The following is a 19,110-nucleotide window of genomic DNA, read 5'->3' as shown; positions in this document are numbered from 1 at the left end:
AAATTTACGTTGGTAAGCTGGCGTGGCTGCATCAATAGACATCATGAAGTGTACACTGATGGCGGTGCACTGTTAATAGTGCAATACGAGCACTGTTGGTGATGCACTAGAATGTGCGCGCAGCAAATAAATGATGCTGGGCAGCGCTAAGAGATAGGACTGAGTGGTAGGGACACGTAGGGAGAAGTGGATACCAACTGGTTTCAAGGTATAGGGCACGGTACGTACATTAATCAAACATATAACAGTTATAATACAATATGAGTATGCTATGGCAAGTGACATATATTCTTCAGTTTGAGTAGACTTTGACAATACTGCAGTGGCAAAGTATGAAAGTGAGAATACCAGTAATATTGAGACAACTGGTAATATCTCACTGGAGACACTAATAACACTATTATCACACTTGTATATCACTCTTGCTTAACTTTCACTTTTAATATCACACTTGGCTTAGCACTCACTGTAGAAACACAGATCACTTCTTTAGAAAACCCTCTACTAAGGCACTATCGGTATATAACACTGTATGCCAACACTAATATCACCGCGCTAAGACAGTTTGAGTAAAATATAAGCACATAACACAATTCACACTAGCACATTGAGAATTAAAAATGTTACATATACTAATATTAAACAATAATTACATAAGACTTAATTAACCAGAAAATTACTTAAATCAAAGCAAAATGTGACACGCAACAGCACTTCTTAATTATAGTTGTAAACTATCAATTACTACCTACGCAGCGCAGTAAATCACAGGAGCTGCGTCACATACAACTGCAATTTAATTTAATTGAGAAACTTAATTACAAAAACCAGAACATAGTAATAATACTGTAAATTGAAAGATTAGAGTCTCTACCGTAACTTTAACACTGTACTTTACGCTATTGTAATTGTACTACATGGAAATTAGAAATTAAAAATAAATTAGGAAATTAATTAATTAAAATATTAGATGTCATGGAACCAGTAAATTAGTAGCTTACTGTCTTTATAAATATAGCTGTCAAAATACCAACAAAATGTCCTTGACCAAGTCAGAATAAAGGGCACACTTCGAAAGGGAAAGTGCCTGTCAATTAGCTGACCTCACTACTAATTAAATCTCGAAATAAAACAATAAGTGCCTACCTTGGCCGTTAAATCATCATCTGTTCCTCTTCTGTGCTTGTCAGGAACGGCGTAATCCAGATTAAGATGCAGACACTTGCTCGCCATAGTCAAAGCCAATACATTTCCATCATTATCTATATGGCAGAAAATTCCTGCTTCGCAGGGATCATGCATCATTGGTCTGGCTTTCAAGTTTCAAGAATCCTGAGGGTCAAATAGCCAGATGGATACAGAGACTCCAGAAATATGACCTCACTTATATGTCATCGTAAGGGATCATCACACAGAAACGCCGACGCCCTGTCTAGAAGGCCTTGCCCAGAAAGCTGCCGATATTGTTCCACGGTGGAAGCGAAATATGACCTGCTTAATCCAGTTGCACGACAAATTACAGCATCAATATTGATTGATCGAGACCCGTGAATTGATGATGAAGTCAGGAAATTCCAGCAGGAAGACCGTGACATTAAACCCATAGTTGGTTTAATGGAGTCATCGAACAGAAAACCTACCTAGCAGGACATTTCTATCTATAGTTCTACAACAAAACAATACTGTGCATTCTGGGATTCACTTCACATTCGAAACGGCGTCTTATACTGGCATTTCGAATCGGATGATAGGAAGACTTTCCGCTTACTAGCTTTGTGCTTCGGTTATAACGTCCTGTTGGCTTTCAGAATTAATTCATATAAAATCAAAAATAACATACAACGGTAAGCCACTTTCTGGTTTTGCTGAAAAAGCAATCAATACAGAAGCAACAACAATTCAAGCTGTTATGTTCATTACTTTCAAAATACAAAGAAATTATGGGACTGGTACCAGTACTTAATATGACTGCTGAAGATGAATTAGATATATGCATAATATAAGCAATTAACTAATTATTAAAATTAATAATAATGCATATTCTATAGTATATTGTCTTTTGTACAGTATGCAGAAAAGGTTAATGATTTTAAACAGTGTATGAAATGTATGATGGAAAAACTAGTGTTAAGGAAACATTAGCATTTCTATGAAATATTCTAATCTATAATTATATGATATTTAATTGTGTAATATTAAAAAACACTAAATATTTTTTATTGATTGCAAATTGCAGTTTTATTACTTTTCGTTTGGTATTTATTCTTCCAAACACTGTGTATTTCGCGTTTTTTTAAATATTGCCGTTATGTATGTTTATTAGATTATCTCAATAAATGAATGTTGGAAATCAGGTTTTATTTTTTATTAAATTAAATATGTTCTATTTTATTCGCTTACTTTTTATCTGCTTGTGACAACAAAGAAATTCATAATAAATAGAAACAAAAAGTTTCATCGTGTGCTCTTTAACGAAGAGCTTACTTTAACGTACTTAGCTTATTATCGTATACAAGATTATTTAAATTATTTCTGCACAGTAACAAAAGGAAAGTTATTGATTATAAAAAGTGCATGAAATACTAATCATTGTAATCTACCACTATTCTAAAATGTAAAAACTGAAAATAAGTAAATACATATGATAGAAAGAAATGGTGTTAATAAACATCAACATTACTAGTAAAGTAAAAAAATGATGAAATCTTAAATGATCGTAACTTAGAATTTAAGTTATTTAAAAAATATAGTTTAAAGTACTGAAAATAATTAAGGCTACTATTAATTATGCATATTTAGTCTAAAGAGAAATTTAAAAACTATAGTTTAAAGTACTGAAATAATTAAGGCTATTATGAATTATGCATACTTAGTCTAAAGAGAAATTTAAAAACTATAGTTTAAAGTAGTGAAAGTAATTAAGGCTATTAGTAATTATGCATATTTAGTCTAAAGAGAAAAAATTGTATTATCTTCTGGTTTTCAAAAAATGATAAAATATTTAAACTTTATATAAATACAAGGAATACAAAATTAAAAAAAGAAGAAAAATATATTACTTATTAAGCTTATTTTTCTGCATAAATCAATATGTAACACAAGGACATAATAACGACATTTTCACAACTGTTGCAAAAAAGTGGAATTTTGCGAACATTTAGGCGTCTTTAAGGCGTCGTGATACAATGCTTTCACATTCAAAATATCATTTGCGAAAGACGCAATAACGACGTCTATGCTACAAAAACCTCATCTGCAAAGACGTAATAAAGACGTCTTTGCAACAGTTGCAAAACAGTGGATTATCGCGGACATCTGGACGTCTTAAAGACGACATATTGCGACGAACGTCGTTGCTGTGCTACTTGGGATATCAAAAATAAGGATGGGAGGCTCAAATCTTAAATATCTTACACTGTTACACGCATTTAGTTCAGGTGTAAAGGGAATTTATGACCACACTGTACGCCGTTGAATGCTCCAGACATGGCAGCCAACACCACCATATCTTTCGCCTCTTATGTATCTTAAATTCAAACGCAGTTGCTCTAAGTTTTCAAAACTGTGTTTTCGAGTTCTTCTGCACTAAGTTAATAGCACAAACTGTAAAAAGGTTTCATCTAGTAAGGATTTGTTGTCCTCACTTTCGACAAATCTCACAAGTAAAGAGACTTCCTCTATGAAAGAAATATCTGTGGTTTCATTCGCTAAGATAAAAACATATTTACTAGAATTTATTTTTTCAATCAATTTTTAAAAATTATTTCGTTTCGCATTTCAGGGGATATATACCATGCATTTATTAGCAGATGATTTTAAATGCTCTTTCAGAATGTCACCTATTGCATCAAAACGGAATTAAAGTTGTTGAAGGAAATTCCCACTGTAATCGCTATGTTCCTTGTTTCCATCTGTTAATTTGGTCCTAAACACGATGACCTCTTGAAAGAAGTAAACTCTCTGCTACAGAAAATTACTACTTTTACAATAGGACTGAAATTTTTACGCTAGGTAGTATCAATAATATCTATTACGCCTTGTTTACGCCCTTTCACAATGCTCCTTAAATTGTCAGGAGTTAACGAAGAATGTGCTTGATATTATTTTCTTCATACTCACGGAATATTTATTTTCTTCACGGAGTTTTTGTACGGAGTTTCACGTATTAAGATTTGCGCCAGAAACGTAAAGGCTGATTAACTGTTGACTGATTTGCCTGCATGCTCCTTGGCAAAAACTACAAAATATTTATCGTAAATTCCATCTGCAATTTGGTGGTAAGTGATTCGATGGATATTCTAACAGTATATTATATCGAAATTTCTTCTTCACTTTTTGATTACCAAATGAAGAGCTTGGGGAAAGGTATTTGGTTGTTAATATCCAAAAATACTAATTACCTTAGTATACTAATTATCGCAATGTGGTTTAGAGCATTCGATTAAGAAATGAAGTAGCTTCCTAATTGTTTTTAGTTTTTATACCTTAATATTATCGAACTGTTAAGGCTGAACAGATTAAAGCCGAGTTTTGCCAACTTTGGCAGAAGATTGCAATAAAATACAATAATACAGTAAACCCTTGTTGAACGAAGATTTGTGGAACGCGATTTCACACATAAGTATTAAATGTTCCCGTTTAATCTGTCCAACGCTAGAATTTTATTCATAGGCAGTTTAGTCAATATTGAAAGATTACTGGTATCAATTTTGGGCAGAAGCCTGTCAACAATTTCAAAAGGATTTCCATCTATTGAAAATAAAGGAAAAGAAATCGTATAACATTGCTACGCAAATGGCGGCTTTAATATATGAGCTTGCAACATCAGACGATAGTGTTTATGAGAGGCATTAAAAAACTCTGCGCTCTTTGAAAAACTTGCTTCCCAAGCAAAAGCCACCACCTTTTTAAAAAAAAAAAATAATTGCATTTATTCAGCAGTGACAAAAATCCTTTCAATTAGCATTTGTTTCGTATTTTTTCCTTTTAATTGCAAGAATATTTAGATTTGTTTTTAAATTATATGTACTTCCTTGGTCTGAAAAATACATAACACGTTCTGTTCATAGAAAGTTAACATTTCAGAACGCGATTTTGCCGTAAGCGTAATTTATTAATGAGTATATATGAATAAGTTGATCAGTTTCTGGCGTTATTTTCATATAGATTTTTTGTTTAAAAAAAAAAAAGACAAATTTTCTTCCAGATAAGTTTTTTGGGAGAAAATTTCAGTCTAAGATTCTGCAAAGAAAATAACGCAATGCGTCACTTAATTGTTCGCGTAGGTAGGGTATTACTGTACACTTTTATGTGATGTTCATAATCTTCCTTTTAGGTATTAAGAGTCGAACTGTTCGCCGTTTTGCACCTTTAATATTTCAATTGTGTTGGTGCACCTTAATAATTAAATTAATAATTTACCTAAGTTTTATAATGCAAATATGTTTTATGCATCGTCTGTATTTTAAACAAATTGAAAGGCAATTAAATAACTAAATTTTATTTCTGAATTTACATTATATATGCTAAGCTATTAATTATGACGTTCTTCTGTATTCAATAAGTGTTCCAGTCTCTCACAGAAATTACAAATTACATAATCTGAAAAATCAGGTGCGTAGGGTCGTACCGAGAGGCGGCAGACACCTGGATCAGAGAGGAACCAAAACTTCAAGTTTTTAGGTATATGTAACTATATGTGGGAATATAAAAATGGGCGCAGCTAAAAAATTGTCTGCATTGAAAATGATAACGTTTACTGGGGAAAATGGACTTTCAAGAATCAGTCTCTAACTTAGTCCATTTAGCATTTAAGCCTTTTTAACAGTATGTATTTCAGTTGCTTCTTGCTTTTCAAAACTTTTCAGTTTTGAAAAACTGAAGGCGATTGAAAGCTAACGGATTTGCAGTCTTTTCCATTGAAAATGCCGTATTCCAAAATATTAATTTTGATGAATCTATAAAAAACTTTCAGAAGTCAAAGCGGGAAAAAAAGTTTTAGAATATTTTTATTAACAGAAAAAGTTAAAATCATTTTTTAAATCATCAAAAATGACAGATTAATAAGCTTTTTACATATATGTTCGTCTGCTGGATGTAAGTGGTTTTTTTCTTTAGTTTAAAGATTTCTTGTTTTTCAAATCGTTTTAACTATTTTATTTTAATTAAATAAATGTTAATTATATATATATATATATGATGGTGTGTGTGTGTGTTGACATTTTATATGATAATCATTACAATAAGGGGGATCTCAGGGAGATTCCTTCCCGGACCTCGAACCTCTATAGGTGCATGTAATACAGTTTCTAGATCGATATAAAGCTACGTATGATTTTAGCACAACTATGTTTTAAAAACTTTATTTTGGAATGTTTATTTTATACTCTTAACCAGTTAAGTTCTATTCTATCTGTTTGATTTTTAAAATACTCCGCTTTTGCTCCAAAGATAAGCGATGGAGAAATTCTAGTTATCCCGTTGAGGGAATAAATGATGGTATTCTCTTCGTTTAACGAGCACTTCAATGTTCACAGTAAACAGTAACGCTTTGATAAAGCTGGACTGACTTCCAGAGAAGCTACAGTCAGCAAAATCCTTCATGTTTCTTCACTCTAGTTTGTAAGTTTAATTTCTTTTTTCGAAATTATTATAGTGATTAGAATTTCCAACATTATGAAAAAAGCAAAAGCGCTGTCATATGAAATATTTTTTGGGTCTGCTTCAGGAAATGAGACTAAAACCTTTCCAAAGAAAACTTTTAATTCGAATTCCACTAAAACTTTAAATTAAATGAAATAGCAAATTGAAAAATTTTATGAATAGAAGATATCGTTTATTCCCTAAAATTCCAAATATCTTTCTACAGTTATAGATAGGAGAGGTGCAGAGATTCGGAAATAAGTCTGTTATGCTAATTATTTTATTAATCTTGACACTTAAGTATAAAATGTGGTTTAAATATTTTTTCACGATAATATTTTATAATTTAAAAGTAAATTAAGTGAATTATTTACCATTCTTCTTCCAAACTTATCCGACCACATTCCGCAAATGATGCAGCCAAACACCGTACATGCACTAGAAACCTGACAAAAGAAAATATAGCACTGTGCCTTTTCATTAGAATTTATAAACATTCATTATAAAACAGAAGGTATGTATACAACACAAAAATATCAATAATAATTCTTGTTTTCATATGTACTAAAATACTCGCAAGCCGTTTAACAAATATTAAAGTCTTAATAAATTCCAATTCAAATTACAGATTACGTCTCTTATTTTATCTTCTGTGTGCAGCTGTGAAAGTGAATTCTGGTCCGATACGCTAATATTTGCTCAAACTTCCGCAACGAATTACACTAAATAAGTTTGTAAAATTACTTATCATACAAGCATATTAAACAAGAACAATGACATAGTTTTGTACTTTGAAGCCAAAGATGTGTGCTTCAGGTACTTAAAAGTAGAGCACTTAATGAAATTCATAAGCACTTGATGAAGTTCCATCATGGCCAACCTGTTATCTTTTATTATATGAATTAATTATAGAATGTGTTTAAAAATGTCACTGATACAAAATATGGTTTGAAATTAGATCGCCGTGTATTGCTATTATTGCCTTCACCGTGAGAGCTCTCGTGATGCAAACGATTCGCAACGAATCGGGAGCTCTATACATCGAAATATGGTGGGATGCAGTTGAATTTTTCTGTTTCATGCTTCCAAAATCATAATAAACCTTTTAATCGTTGCATAGACTATCCGATGAGGGTGAGGTTGTAAGGAGTTTTAAGTTTTATTAACTTTTATTTTATTTTAAAACTTTGCTATCCTCTCTTCTTCTCCATTTCCGGCCAGACGCGAATACTTTTGTTTACATAAATGAGATTGCAAACTCTATAAATATTTAAGGTGTGACTTTTAGCCAAGAAAAAAGAGAGACTTTTCGTTACCTTACTACGCGCGTGCTTTTCAGGAAGTTCATGTCTGTCGTTAAGGCCAGAACTTAGTTCTCGCTGATATTTGAAGGCATATTTGTAGTCTTTTGCATTTCGCTCACTACATACGTAGTGTTAAAAGGCCAATTTTCGCATTACTGGTCTCTGTATCCCGAAGTGCGGCAAAAGCTGTACGCTGTGATAAATAAAGGGTAAATTTAACCCTTCGTATTTGTACTGTATCTTCCATACATGCACTAGCATAAAGTTCTGAGTAAACTCCCCATTCCTACTCAGGACTCCAATTACGTTTCCAGAGGCAATTAGAAAAATTTCTAGTCTTGACAAGGTGATGGCGTTCAGAAACCGATTAACTAGAAACATTGCAGCACCATAAAATATGGTTCTTATTCAAGTCCTTGTGCACAATTCAGGTGTTAATACATTAATGTCATAATATTTAGGTGGGATTCAGATCCGCTAAAGGAATGGACTTTAATATATTGGAGATAACTTTCTTGAGGCATATAAATGCCATAATTATACATCGAAAGAAGCCTAGATTGTAACTTGCTCTGATTTTCTTGAGTACCATGAGTCTCTCAGTGGTGAATTTCTTTAAAATATTTACAGGGTGAAGAAGATCTTATGCACGAATTTGAACCAGGTCTTTCGAAAATCGATGAAAATATTGTTATATGAAGCAGGAAAGCTAGAGGTAAAAATTCTCTGTAAATACCATATGCAGTATATTTTTGGAATCTGAACAATAATTTTTGCGGTTTTCTAGAACTTGGCTTTCCAGTGACCGCAGCTTGGTTTGTAGCACTAAGTGATGAACTGGAATTCAGCTTAAGGAAAGGAAAATTTAATACTAGCAAAGATGGAGGATAAAATAATACGAACACCTGTGAAATAATGGAAAATCTTTATTAATACGCTTTTGGACCACACTTTGACTGAAGCACAGATTGAATGCGACGTGGGATAGATGCATAAAGGCCATGGACAATATTTAAAGGAATATTAAGCCATTCCTCCTGAAGAACGGTCTCTAATTCCGAAAGTCCGGATGGAGGTGGAAATCGAGAACGAAGTTCGGACTCCAAATATGCCCATAAATGTTCAATAATATTCAAGTCCAGAGACTGAGAGGGGCCAAGCGACATGTTCAATTGCATCATCATGCTCTTCGAACCATTCTTGAACACACCTAGCAGTGTGGATTGGGGCGTTATCGTCTTAAAAATTGTCGTCCCCAGGGAATACAGTCTGAACAAAAGGATGGACATGATCCCCTAGAATGCTTAGATAGTGAATGGATGGGATACTCCCATGCAGAATAACAAGTGGCCCAAGACCGCGCCAAGATATCGCACCCTATACCATAATGACGCCACCTTCATGCTTCACAGTCAGGATGAAACGCTTCTTTGGGCGTTCTCCAGATATAAACGCGTCCGCTCGTCTGAAATAGGGTGAATGACGATTTATTTGACCATATTACATGTTGCCACTGCTATGGGGACCAGCTTTTGGGATCTCTGTACCATTGGCGTCGCATGAAAGCATTAGTTACTGTCACCAAGGGTTTACGAATTGCCACTCTGACATAAATGTTCGCAGCATGAAGTTCCATTTTGACAGTTTTTGTTGAAACGGGGTTCTGGAGATGACTTTTCATTTCGGATGTTATCTCGGATAACGATTGCTTGTGCTTTCGGGCTACTATGCACTTCAAGACCCGTCTATCCCTATCAGCCAGTTTTGACTTTCGATCACTGTTGTGCTTTGAAGACGTTGTTTTACCCTCTTTCGAGTACGCTGTCATAAAGACTGATATCGTACTCTTGCACATGCGCCACTTAAACATGCTCTAGCTATCATTCCTCTTTGGAACTCTGACAGGTTTGACATTTCAGCTTCTCACAGACAATTCGATGGAAGCATGCAACGTAGGTCACTGCTGTTGAGAAACTGATACCTTTCTCTTCACGCTCACTAGGTGGCAGACTTCTGTTGCAGGTGGTGCGGCTGTACTCCAGGTATGAAATACGTTATACTTTTTCACAGGTTTTCGCATTATTTTGTCCTTACTCTCTACAGCCATCTTAGGAAGAGAGCTCACAATACAGTTTAAGTGCTAGATTTGGCACGCGGTTCAAAGCTCATTTTTACTCTACGCCACTCAAGAAAGTTATTAGATAAAGATATCTCCCTGTCTCTTCTCTTTGCGCCGTCCCACCTTACGCCTCACTCATTTTTTCTCCTTTCGTTCCGTTCGTTGCGCCGATACACGAGTATCAAGTGTGATTTTAGTCTAAAGTATAATTTAATTTAATGCACCTCGTGTGCTATAGGTTATTTTTGATTTTAAGACATATTCTTAGTTTTATTGTGAAAAATTGTATTTTGTTATTTAATTATTGTAACAATCCATACCTACATATTTATTCAAATGCCCACTAAAAAGAAAGCTTGATGGTCACGGTTTTCAAGACTCTTGGAGGGTTGAATATGGAATCTTACAACAAAAGAATCGTGTAGTATGTGTGTTATGTCGCAAAAGCGTCTCATGTTACACGTTAAGTATACGAAGACATTTTCAAACTAAACATCAGTCCCTATTTCAGAATTTCGATGAGAAATTTTATCAAGACTACTATTCCTCCTTATCTGCTTGGCGAACATGAAGTGTCCTGAATGGGAATAGTGAGTTTACTGGAAGCTATGTTCTGTGGAATTGTAAAATAGGTGATTAAGATGCGAAGGGTTTTAACTACCCTTTATTCTCTACGATATTACAGGCGCTCCCGCACTTCAGGATACAAAAACCAACCACTTGTGGTCTGAACGTAAAAATATAAGAACTACTAACTAACTAAATTTAAATAAGAGCTAACTTTGAATACTTTATACAGATGACTAACACTAAGGTTGGCCTTTTAGTTTATTATGTATGTAGAGCGCAAACTGCGGAAAGTTACAATACGTTTTAAATATTGAAAGGACTAAACCTCTGGCCTTAAAGGCAGACAGCAACTGATTGAAAGCTCGCTTGGAACACAGTGGCAAGGAGGCTCACTTTCTCTCCATCTAACTCTGTTCTTGGCGAAAAGCTACAACTTAAATACTTAAGCGTTAGCAAGTACAATTTGCATAAACATATTCACGCGTTTATTCTGGGCGGAAATGGAAAATAAGAGAGGACAGTAAAGTTTTAAATAAAATAACGTTAGTAAAACGTAAGATCCTTACAAATTAAAGTTATAAGAAGAGCTGTTACTGAATATAAGAAGCAAGTTACGTTTTTTGTCAAACAATCTGAACCAAACTTAAAGCTACCGAATATAGTTTCGTAATTGCTCAATGTGTAGCTGGCCCAGAGACAAATCTTAAAGGACATATTTTTAAAATACATTGAAATACAGTTGGGAGATTTTCCAAATCTACAAACAATATCATCCCGAATTCAAGAAATACTGGCTTCTGCGTGAACTATTGAAAGATGAATAACTCAAATGGCAGAAAATTTAACAAAGCAGAATTCTGGATTACAAGAAACTGTTGCATTTAGAGTTGCTCTTGATGAAAGCACCAAAGCTGCACTCCTTGTTATGTTATTATGTTATTTATTTTTTATTTTAATAAATATGTTTAAAAAGGTACATAACACATAATATATGTACAATTTTTTTTATTTTAATGAATATGATTAAAGGGTACTTAATACATATGTGCAATTTAATTTCTTTACTTTTATTGAGAGAATAATTATATTTATGTTGTCTATTTTTGTGTTAATAAATAAATATCTTTCAATGACGCATATTTAATATATAAAAACTCTAAATCTCTTTCTTCGCCCTTGTTCCCTAAATCTGCATGCATTGTCGCGGGAATAGAATTGTTTCAAATATTTCGTACTATGCAGAATCCTGAATCATATTGGTAGATTGGTTTAGCCCACCACAGCTACGAGATTGCCGACCGCTGGTCTAGGGTTCCCAAAGGGGTCGATATTCACCCGCGGGTTCGATGAAATTTCGCAGCTGCGCCATTCAAGGGATCGACAGCCGAATATTCATCTGTAACTAACTATGAATCTGTAATCTGTTGATTACAAAAATAATAACAATATTAATGAAATTTATAAGGAATTATTTGTTGATTTAAAGAAATATCGTGTAATAATGTCAAAATCGTATAAAATAAATATAAGTAGAAAAATACACTAAAATTACTTAATTTATTAAAAAAATTGTAGTGTATTTCATTGTCATAGAAAATAATTAATACAAATAGTATTTTTTAATATATTTATTTTTTGTGCAATAAGGGCAATATGAAAACAAAATTAAAACGCAGGAACATAAAAAGCAGAACAAGAAAATAGGAAGAACGCAAAACTAATGAATCACAGCACGAGTGCCGAATTTAAAAGTTATCTGAGAGAATTATGCCGAAATAAAAGATATTACAGAAGCAATTTCTTCTTCTTACCCGTGGACGAGGTAGCAGAATCCCAATGGTTTGGACCGGGTTCGAACCTGTTGGCTGCATGGCTGGTTTCCCTAATTTTCGGCATGTGCAACGCGAATACGAGCCCATTTCCCTTGAAAAGTCCTCCACGAAGCCACATTTCTCTTTATGCAAATAACCTTATGTGTTTCGCCATATTCAGAGATAACTTAATCTAATCGTCTCTTTACCTTATGGAAGCATGTTTTAGTGTAATTAAAACCTGTGATTTGATATCTGAAACTTTATAATATTTGTTAAATTAAATATGATAAAAATGATAATATATAACTCAAATAAACCATTTTTTAAAAACTTTTGTGAATATTCTTGGTCTAATTGGTTTTGCAGTTATATGTTATTTGTATGCTGTATGCTGTAAGTTTAGAAAAAAATGTAAGGACGTTGAAGGACAAAACCATTCTTTTTGAAGAGGATGCTGGATGTTTAGAGTAGATAAAGATTTTTTTTAATCGATCCTTATTTTAATCGAGAATTTTTTAAATGTTTCTCTTAAATCGACCTCTTTTAAAAGAATGGTTTTCCTCATAGATCCCGTTACATTTTTCTCTATAACGTACAACAGGGTTTCCTACTGGGTTTCCTACTGGGTTTCCTACTGTGGGTAGCGATCCCCGGGACCTGCAGCAGGGGGGTCGCCAAAATTTTAGCAGTTTTGATATTTCTTATTATAATAATTTTACAATTACCAAATATTTTTACGCAATGTATCTGAAAATACATAAAGATAAGACAATACAGACAAAGAAATAAACGAAAACGTTTCGACGCATTCTTCTTATAATATAAACGTTCATTTTCCTTGCTTGGAACGTGACGCTCTCATTTCGTCTGTTACTTATTTAAACTTTTCACATTGTTCCATATCTTAAAATTAGAAATTAAAGTTAATGACCTAATATTGCAATAGTATATTACGGTACAAGTGAAAAAATTGAAAGTTTCACTCACGCGCGTGTCGAATTTGCGCAATACTTATGGGGTTCCACAAAATTTATGTAATATTATGGGGTCCTGGGGGCTGCAAAAAATTCTCAGTGATAAAAAAGGGTCGCGACTGAAAAAAGTTTAAGAAACCCGGACATACAGTATATAACCAAATCATAATACAAATAATTGCATCAAAATAACTTAAAGATAATAATTACACTAAAAAAGGAACAAAAGTTTTGAAAGAAACGGTTTATTAGATTTATGTTTTATTACTTTTTGCGCTATTTTTTATTTTACAGATATAAACAAATTTTTGGAAACAAAATTACCGATTCTAATTGCACAAAAGTTTGATTTACGTTAGCGTGATGGCTTCATTTGATATACTGATGCATTTTTTCTTAATATTTGACAAACGATTCCTTAATTTAATTCTCGAATCATCTCCTTCAAAACTCCTTCCTTGGAGGTGAACTATAAAAATCTTCCCTTAAAATTTGCAAGTAGCTTGCGCATAATAATATATCTTCTCTAAAGAAGCTTTGCGTTCGTTCTTCGTTTAATGCGTTTGGATGTGTCTTCTTGAGTTTTCCTTTTTTATATTGCAGTTACCGCATATAAAATATATATTTAAAAAAATATCATTGATTTATAAAATGTATTAAATACTTTTTATGCATTTTTCTTTTTATTTTATAGTTTCTTCTTTACTGCTGTTAATCCACAATTAATTATTTATCAATACTACTTCTTTTTTTTTTTTTACCAATCAATGAAATTTTGGTTATCCTGATCAGTTGCCTGTGCATATTCGACTGTCGACCCCCCATTCGACCACTTGGTCATTATTGACCCCTTTGAAAATTTCAGCGAACCGTAAGGTGTCAATATCGATCCTATTGGGAATCCCTTCCCTGCAACTTATTCCTAAAGAAATTATGCCTATTTAGTAGGTATTCTAATTATTTTGCCTTTAGTATTGTTGCGAATTATATGCGTATGTAAATAATTATAGCCAAATTACAAGTAAAATTGCAGTATCTTTTGCATAATACAATAGTTAATGGCTTCAAGATACGAATTAAAATCTCTCAAGATACGGAGCTCTGCCGCAAAAATAAGATTACGTAGGTAGGACTGTTAAACATTGAGGTAAATAGCTATCTCGGTAAATTGGCGAGATATCGCCAAGCTAGCAAAGGTTTGGGCGTGTAAATTTCGTCGCCAAATTTGGCGAGAAATCGACAGATTCGCCAAACTTGGCGACCATTTAGCTACATTTTTGTCCGGTCCCTGTATAACTGTAATCGGTATTGCAGTTGAATAACTGTAACTGATCCCTATATGTAATTCGAACCACATTTGACCCTTATACGGAACTTTAACTGTATATGCCTTCCGGTAATTTCGAGGAATTAAAGCTACTAGAGATATATCGGTGGCCGAGGGGAACTATATATGCCCGGAAGGACATCACAGTTTTTAGTAAAGAACTGACTTCGGAGTACTGAGAGATCATCCTGCGAAATTCGCTCTTTACATGGGCTTTGCACTGCGCTATTCTTAACGATCTTAGAAATTTAAAGTGGTAACTACTGATTGCGTTCTGTCATATTGAGGAGAGCTGTATGAGTACTTTTACGAAAAGATCTAGAAATGTAAAGTGTTTCTTTCTTAAAATTAAATCTCATCAAGCTATCATCAATTGTGTGTGCATGCAAACTATTACAAATTCGTACGCACGCAAAAAGTTCTGGTGTTAGATTAAATCTAATAAAAAATCTGTTAAAGAAATTTGAAAGCGGGCAAAGATTACATGAGTAGCTCAAAAAAAGATTGAAATAGTCAAGAGAAAGCAAAAAGATAAATTCCTGCCATAATAGAAAAGAAATTCGAGATTATGAAGGGCAGAATTAGAATAGTTGAAATTAAACTTATAGAAACTGAAGATAGAATTTCAGCTGTCGAAAAACAAACCGATGACAATGTTTCTACTGCTGTAACCAAAAAAGTTGACTGCTTGAATACGTCCATAATAACAGCTGGTCATATTTCTGACGCTTTTAAATCCCATGTAGGACGTCTCGACCTTCTTTAAAACAATCTACATATGAGCGAAATACTCCAAACTCCGTCGAGAAACTAGAAGCTCTATCCGACGGATTGGAGCTGCGCTTTGGCGAAGTTCGTAAAAGATTACAGCAGGCTTCAGTCTAAGTCTCCCCGAACGAAATCCACGGAAATACTCCAGGAGTGGAGTATGCCACGGATGTTGAAAGGCTGCCTCATCTCGCCTATTCGGACTACCTAACAGAAACAAGGGACATCCAGCCTCTCCGAGGGCCTTATCGAAAGCGCCCTGAGATACAGAAAGCCCTGCGAATGGCCGATGTCAAGAATCTAAAAAGCGCGTTAACGTAAGCCATGAAATTCGAAGCAGCTAGCAGCCCGTAGATACCGCTACCCAATCAGAACTGCTCATTTCTAGGAGCCAGTGGGTATACTGACTGCTCGTGTAGACGAATCAACCAGGCAAGTCAATGCCTTGAGGCGGAATAGTAGTGACAACAAACTGACATTTAAATGCTGCAACTGCGGTGGTGATCCACGTACGAAGGAACAGCAGAATACCCAAGGCATGGAAACTAAGACCGCTACCCAGCAAGGAAGCGGGAAGAAAATATGTGTTCATCTCGTGGAGCGGAGGTTGCGAGATATTGAGAAGCCCAATTATAAAGCGCTTCAGATTTCTGCAGTGAATGGCTGAGGTAGTGGACTCTTCATCATGAGACGTATAAATGGAGTTCAATTTCAATATGGCCATCGATACAGCTGGTAATGTTGCCATCATCCGAAAAGATCTGGCTCAATGACTGGGAGGTAAACTCATCTGGATTCTGCCCTGCGTTACCCTCCAGATTGAGTCCAGCGATAGATTCGAAATTAATGGACAGGTAAACGTTAACATGAAGTCCAGAAATGCCGCCTACCATCATACGGCAGATATTACAGACCTTTCTGAAACGTCTCTCCTACGAAGCCGGTCTGAAATACTTGTATAACATCAACATCGTCCCAGAAAACTTTCGAAGAATGTTTGGAAACTATTAGGAACATGCTTCAGAAATTGGATGAAAGCATTCCTGTACATTATTCCCAATTCCAAAAATTCCTGGGAAGCCATTTCGCTTTTTCTCATCTTCGTACAACTTTAATCAGCCCAGATATTAATTAAAAACTCTGAAAACACTAATTTTCGCACTCATGTTTTCGAGTCGCAACAAAGATAAAAATGCGTTTGAGATAAAAATGCTTTATTTCGAAAAGTGCTGCCACTGCTCGCTTTCAAATCGTTTTGTTTATTAATCAAAAATTTAAGTTTTATCTATATATGTAAAGAACAATGCCTGTTTGTGTATTTGTTTGCGTTATTGATTTCTGATCAATTGTGATCAAATTTTTGCCACATTTAATAGACTAAAATTGAATATAGGTGAAATATTGAATGGAACTTGAGTTTTTACAACCATTTGATTAGAAAGACGAATTGTTGCTGATATAATGAGAGAGAGTTTGTTTATTTTCCTATCGAAAATTTTTATGTGGGTTTCATATCGTATCAGACTGAAAAAATGTGTGACTATGAATTTGCATCGTTATTATAGAAGAATTATAGTGGTAGCGTTCTCTCTGTTGTTAGATATATTACTTTCAATCTAACTTAACTGGGATCGGGTACTTTCAATAAGCGCGGATAAGCGTTTAAACATAAATTTAAAAAATCTAAATCGAGTTTTCGAAAAAAAAACCTTCATTGCATTGCATTGTCATCGTGAAACAGTGTGTGTCCAAAATTTGAACTCAATAGCTTATCAGGAAATACTAGGTTAAAAATCGATAGTAAAATTCTATCATCTGTAAACACCGTGAGTGAACTAAATAAAAGTTGTAATAGTAAAAGGCCACAAACAGCCCACAAGACTCATAAGAATCCTCGAAAGAAACTATTACAGAGAAAAAACATTTCTTTAGTCAACAAGCATGACAAGAAAGTAATAATCATGGAATTTATTTGGAATAATAACAGATTTTCAAGCGAAATCTGTGATCATTTCTTATTTCATTGCGTGTTAGTGTCATTGTGTTTTATACGTATATTCACGCAGTAAGGAGTTGTGATGTCTCAATTTAAAAACTAAAATGCGGTATAATAATAATAAATGTACTTCTTTTATTTCTAAAAAAATATTTTAAATGCAGGATTTAAAGTTCGTGCTTTCGCTTCTAAAAAGATGTAATGTAAGACATTCATACATAAAGTTCTGCATCTTCGGGCATAGAATCCAAATTCTTCTTTCATAATAATATGTACTGTATTTGTTTTTGCGGGCATGCTTCACGAATGAATAAAAACGCTATGTAATGGATTGCAAATAAATATCCTAATCTGAATTTTAAAATTAAACAAACTTCATCTTTAGGTTATTTTACTTAATTTTTTTTTCTTTAGGAACGAAAATCTGAAAGAATTTATTTCTCAGCAGAGAATTTTATTAAGTTTCTTTATGCTCTCGCTGAGTATTGCAGGTTATTCATCTGCTCTTGTAATCAATTAATTCTACTAACACAATTTCTCCCTTTTTTAGTTTTATTATTAAGCATCGTTCTTTTTGTCCTTCCGCTACATGTCCTTGCTTAACAGCAAAATCACAATTTGTTTAAGAAACCGCATGTCATTAGGATTCTCAATAGAATGTTGCGGGCTGTCGCACTCTTTTTTTATATTCGCTATACTATTTTTTTGAAAACTAGCCGTTCATGTGACCAGACACCTAAAAGAGTTATCTAAAAAAGAAAAAAAAATACATGATGATTTCAATGAGAGAAATTTGTGTCATTCCATTAGAAATATTTAATAATTTTTATTAAACATCTTATGAATTTAATGAATTGTTATTTAAATCCGTCGTAGTTTAAAATATATTCTTAAGAACTGTGTTTATTGCTTTTAAATCGCTTAGTCTATTACTTAGTAAACTTTCAGATGAAATTGGAAAGTTGCAATTCCAATTCCGAGGAAATTGGAACCAATTCTTAGGCTTTAAATAATGAAAACACACAGGAAGATAGAAGTATTTTTTTTCCTGTAGTCGCAATCCGTTGCTTTCAAACAGCCTAATTTGCCTAAGATTAAAACTGAAAGATTTATAATATCTTAGTTTTGTGAATGTTAAAGTCTGGCGAGGTGGAGATTAAAATATTTTATTTGAGCAGTGTTGCCACTTCTCGTTTTTAAATCTCTGAGTTTATTAAACAGAAATTCGTTGAATTTGTACAAAATATGAAATAAATCAAAAATAAATTCAAAATTCAGAATTAGTGGCTCTAGGTGCCGTCGTTATATTCTTCATTATTTAATTTGTTTAATGGCGATAACATTTTTGGTAACAATTTGAAAAGTGATTCGGACACAAAAGTGAACCTGCATGCCTTTAAAATTTGAATGCATTCTAAGAGAATTCGGCCCAAAGTGCTCTTCTTCAACCATCCAAAATTTTCAAAATATTGTAACTCTGTTCAACACTTTCGACAATAGACGTGTCTGCGTGATGCTTTGCAGAGATGCCATCGTCACGATTTTCACAACGTGACAACAGGAAACAGGATTATTCATATTGTCCCATTGATGCAC

General features: G+C 33.8%; 1 protein-coding gene across 2 annotated transcripts in view; it reads right to left on the bottom strand.

The window, feature by feature from the left end:
* LOC118187770 (synaptic vesicle 2-related protein-like) overlaps positions 1-19,110 on the bottom strand; it is a 119,130-nt gene that overhangs the window by 77,390 nt on the left and 22,630 nt on the right. For both annotated transcript variants that reach the window (XM_085819746.1, XM_085819745.1), the window contains exon 4: positions 7,017-7,088. In XM_085819746.1, coding sequence (XP_085675872.1) covers positions 7,017-7,088 — 72 coding nt within the window. The remainder of the gene's footprint in view (positions 1-7,016; positions 7,089-19,110) is intronic.

The sequence above is a fragment of the Stegodyphus dumicola genome, chromosome 1 (genome assembly GCF_044657685.1).
Source record: "Stegodyphus dumicola isolate Sdum_Otavi_A_Nest chromosome 1, ASM4465768v1".
In the NCBI taxonomy this organism is placed as follows: Eukaryota; Metazoa; Arthropoda; class Arachnida; order Araneae; family Eresidae; genus Stegodyphus; species Stegodyphus dumicola.
This window is presented reverse-complemented; position numbering and strand designations above follow the sequence as displayed.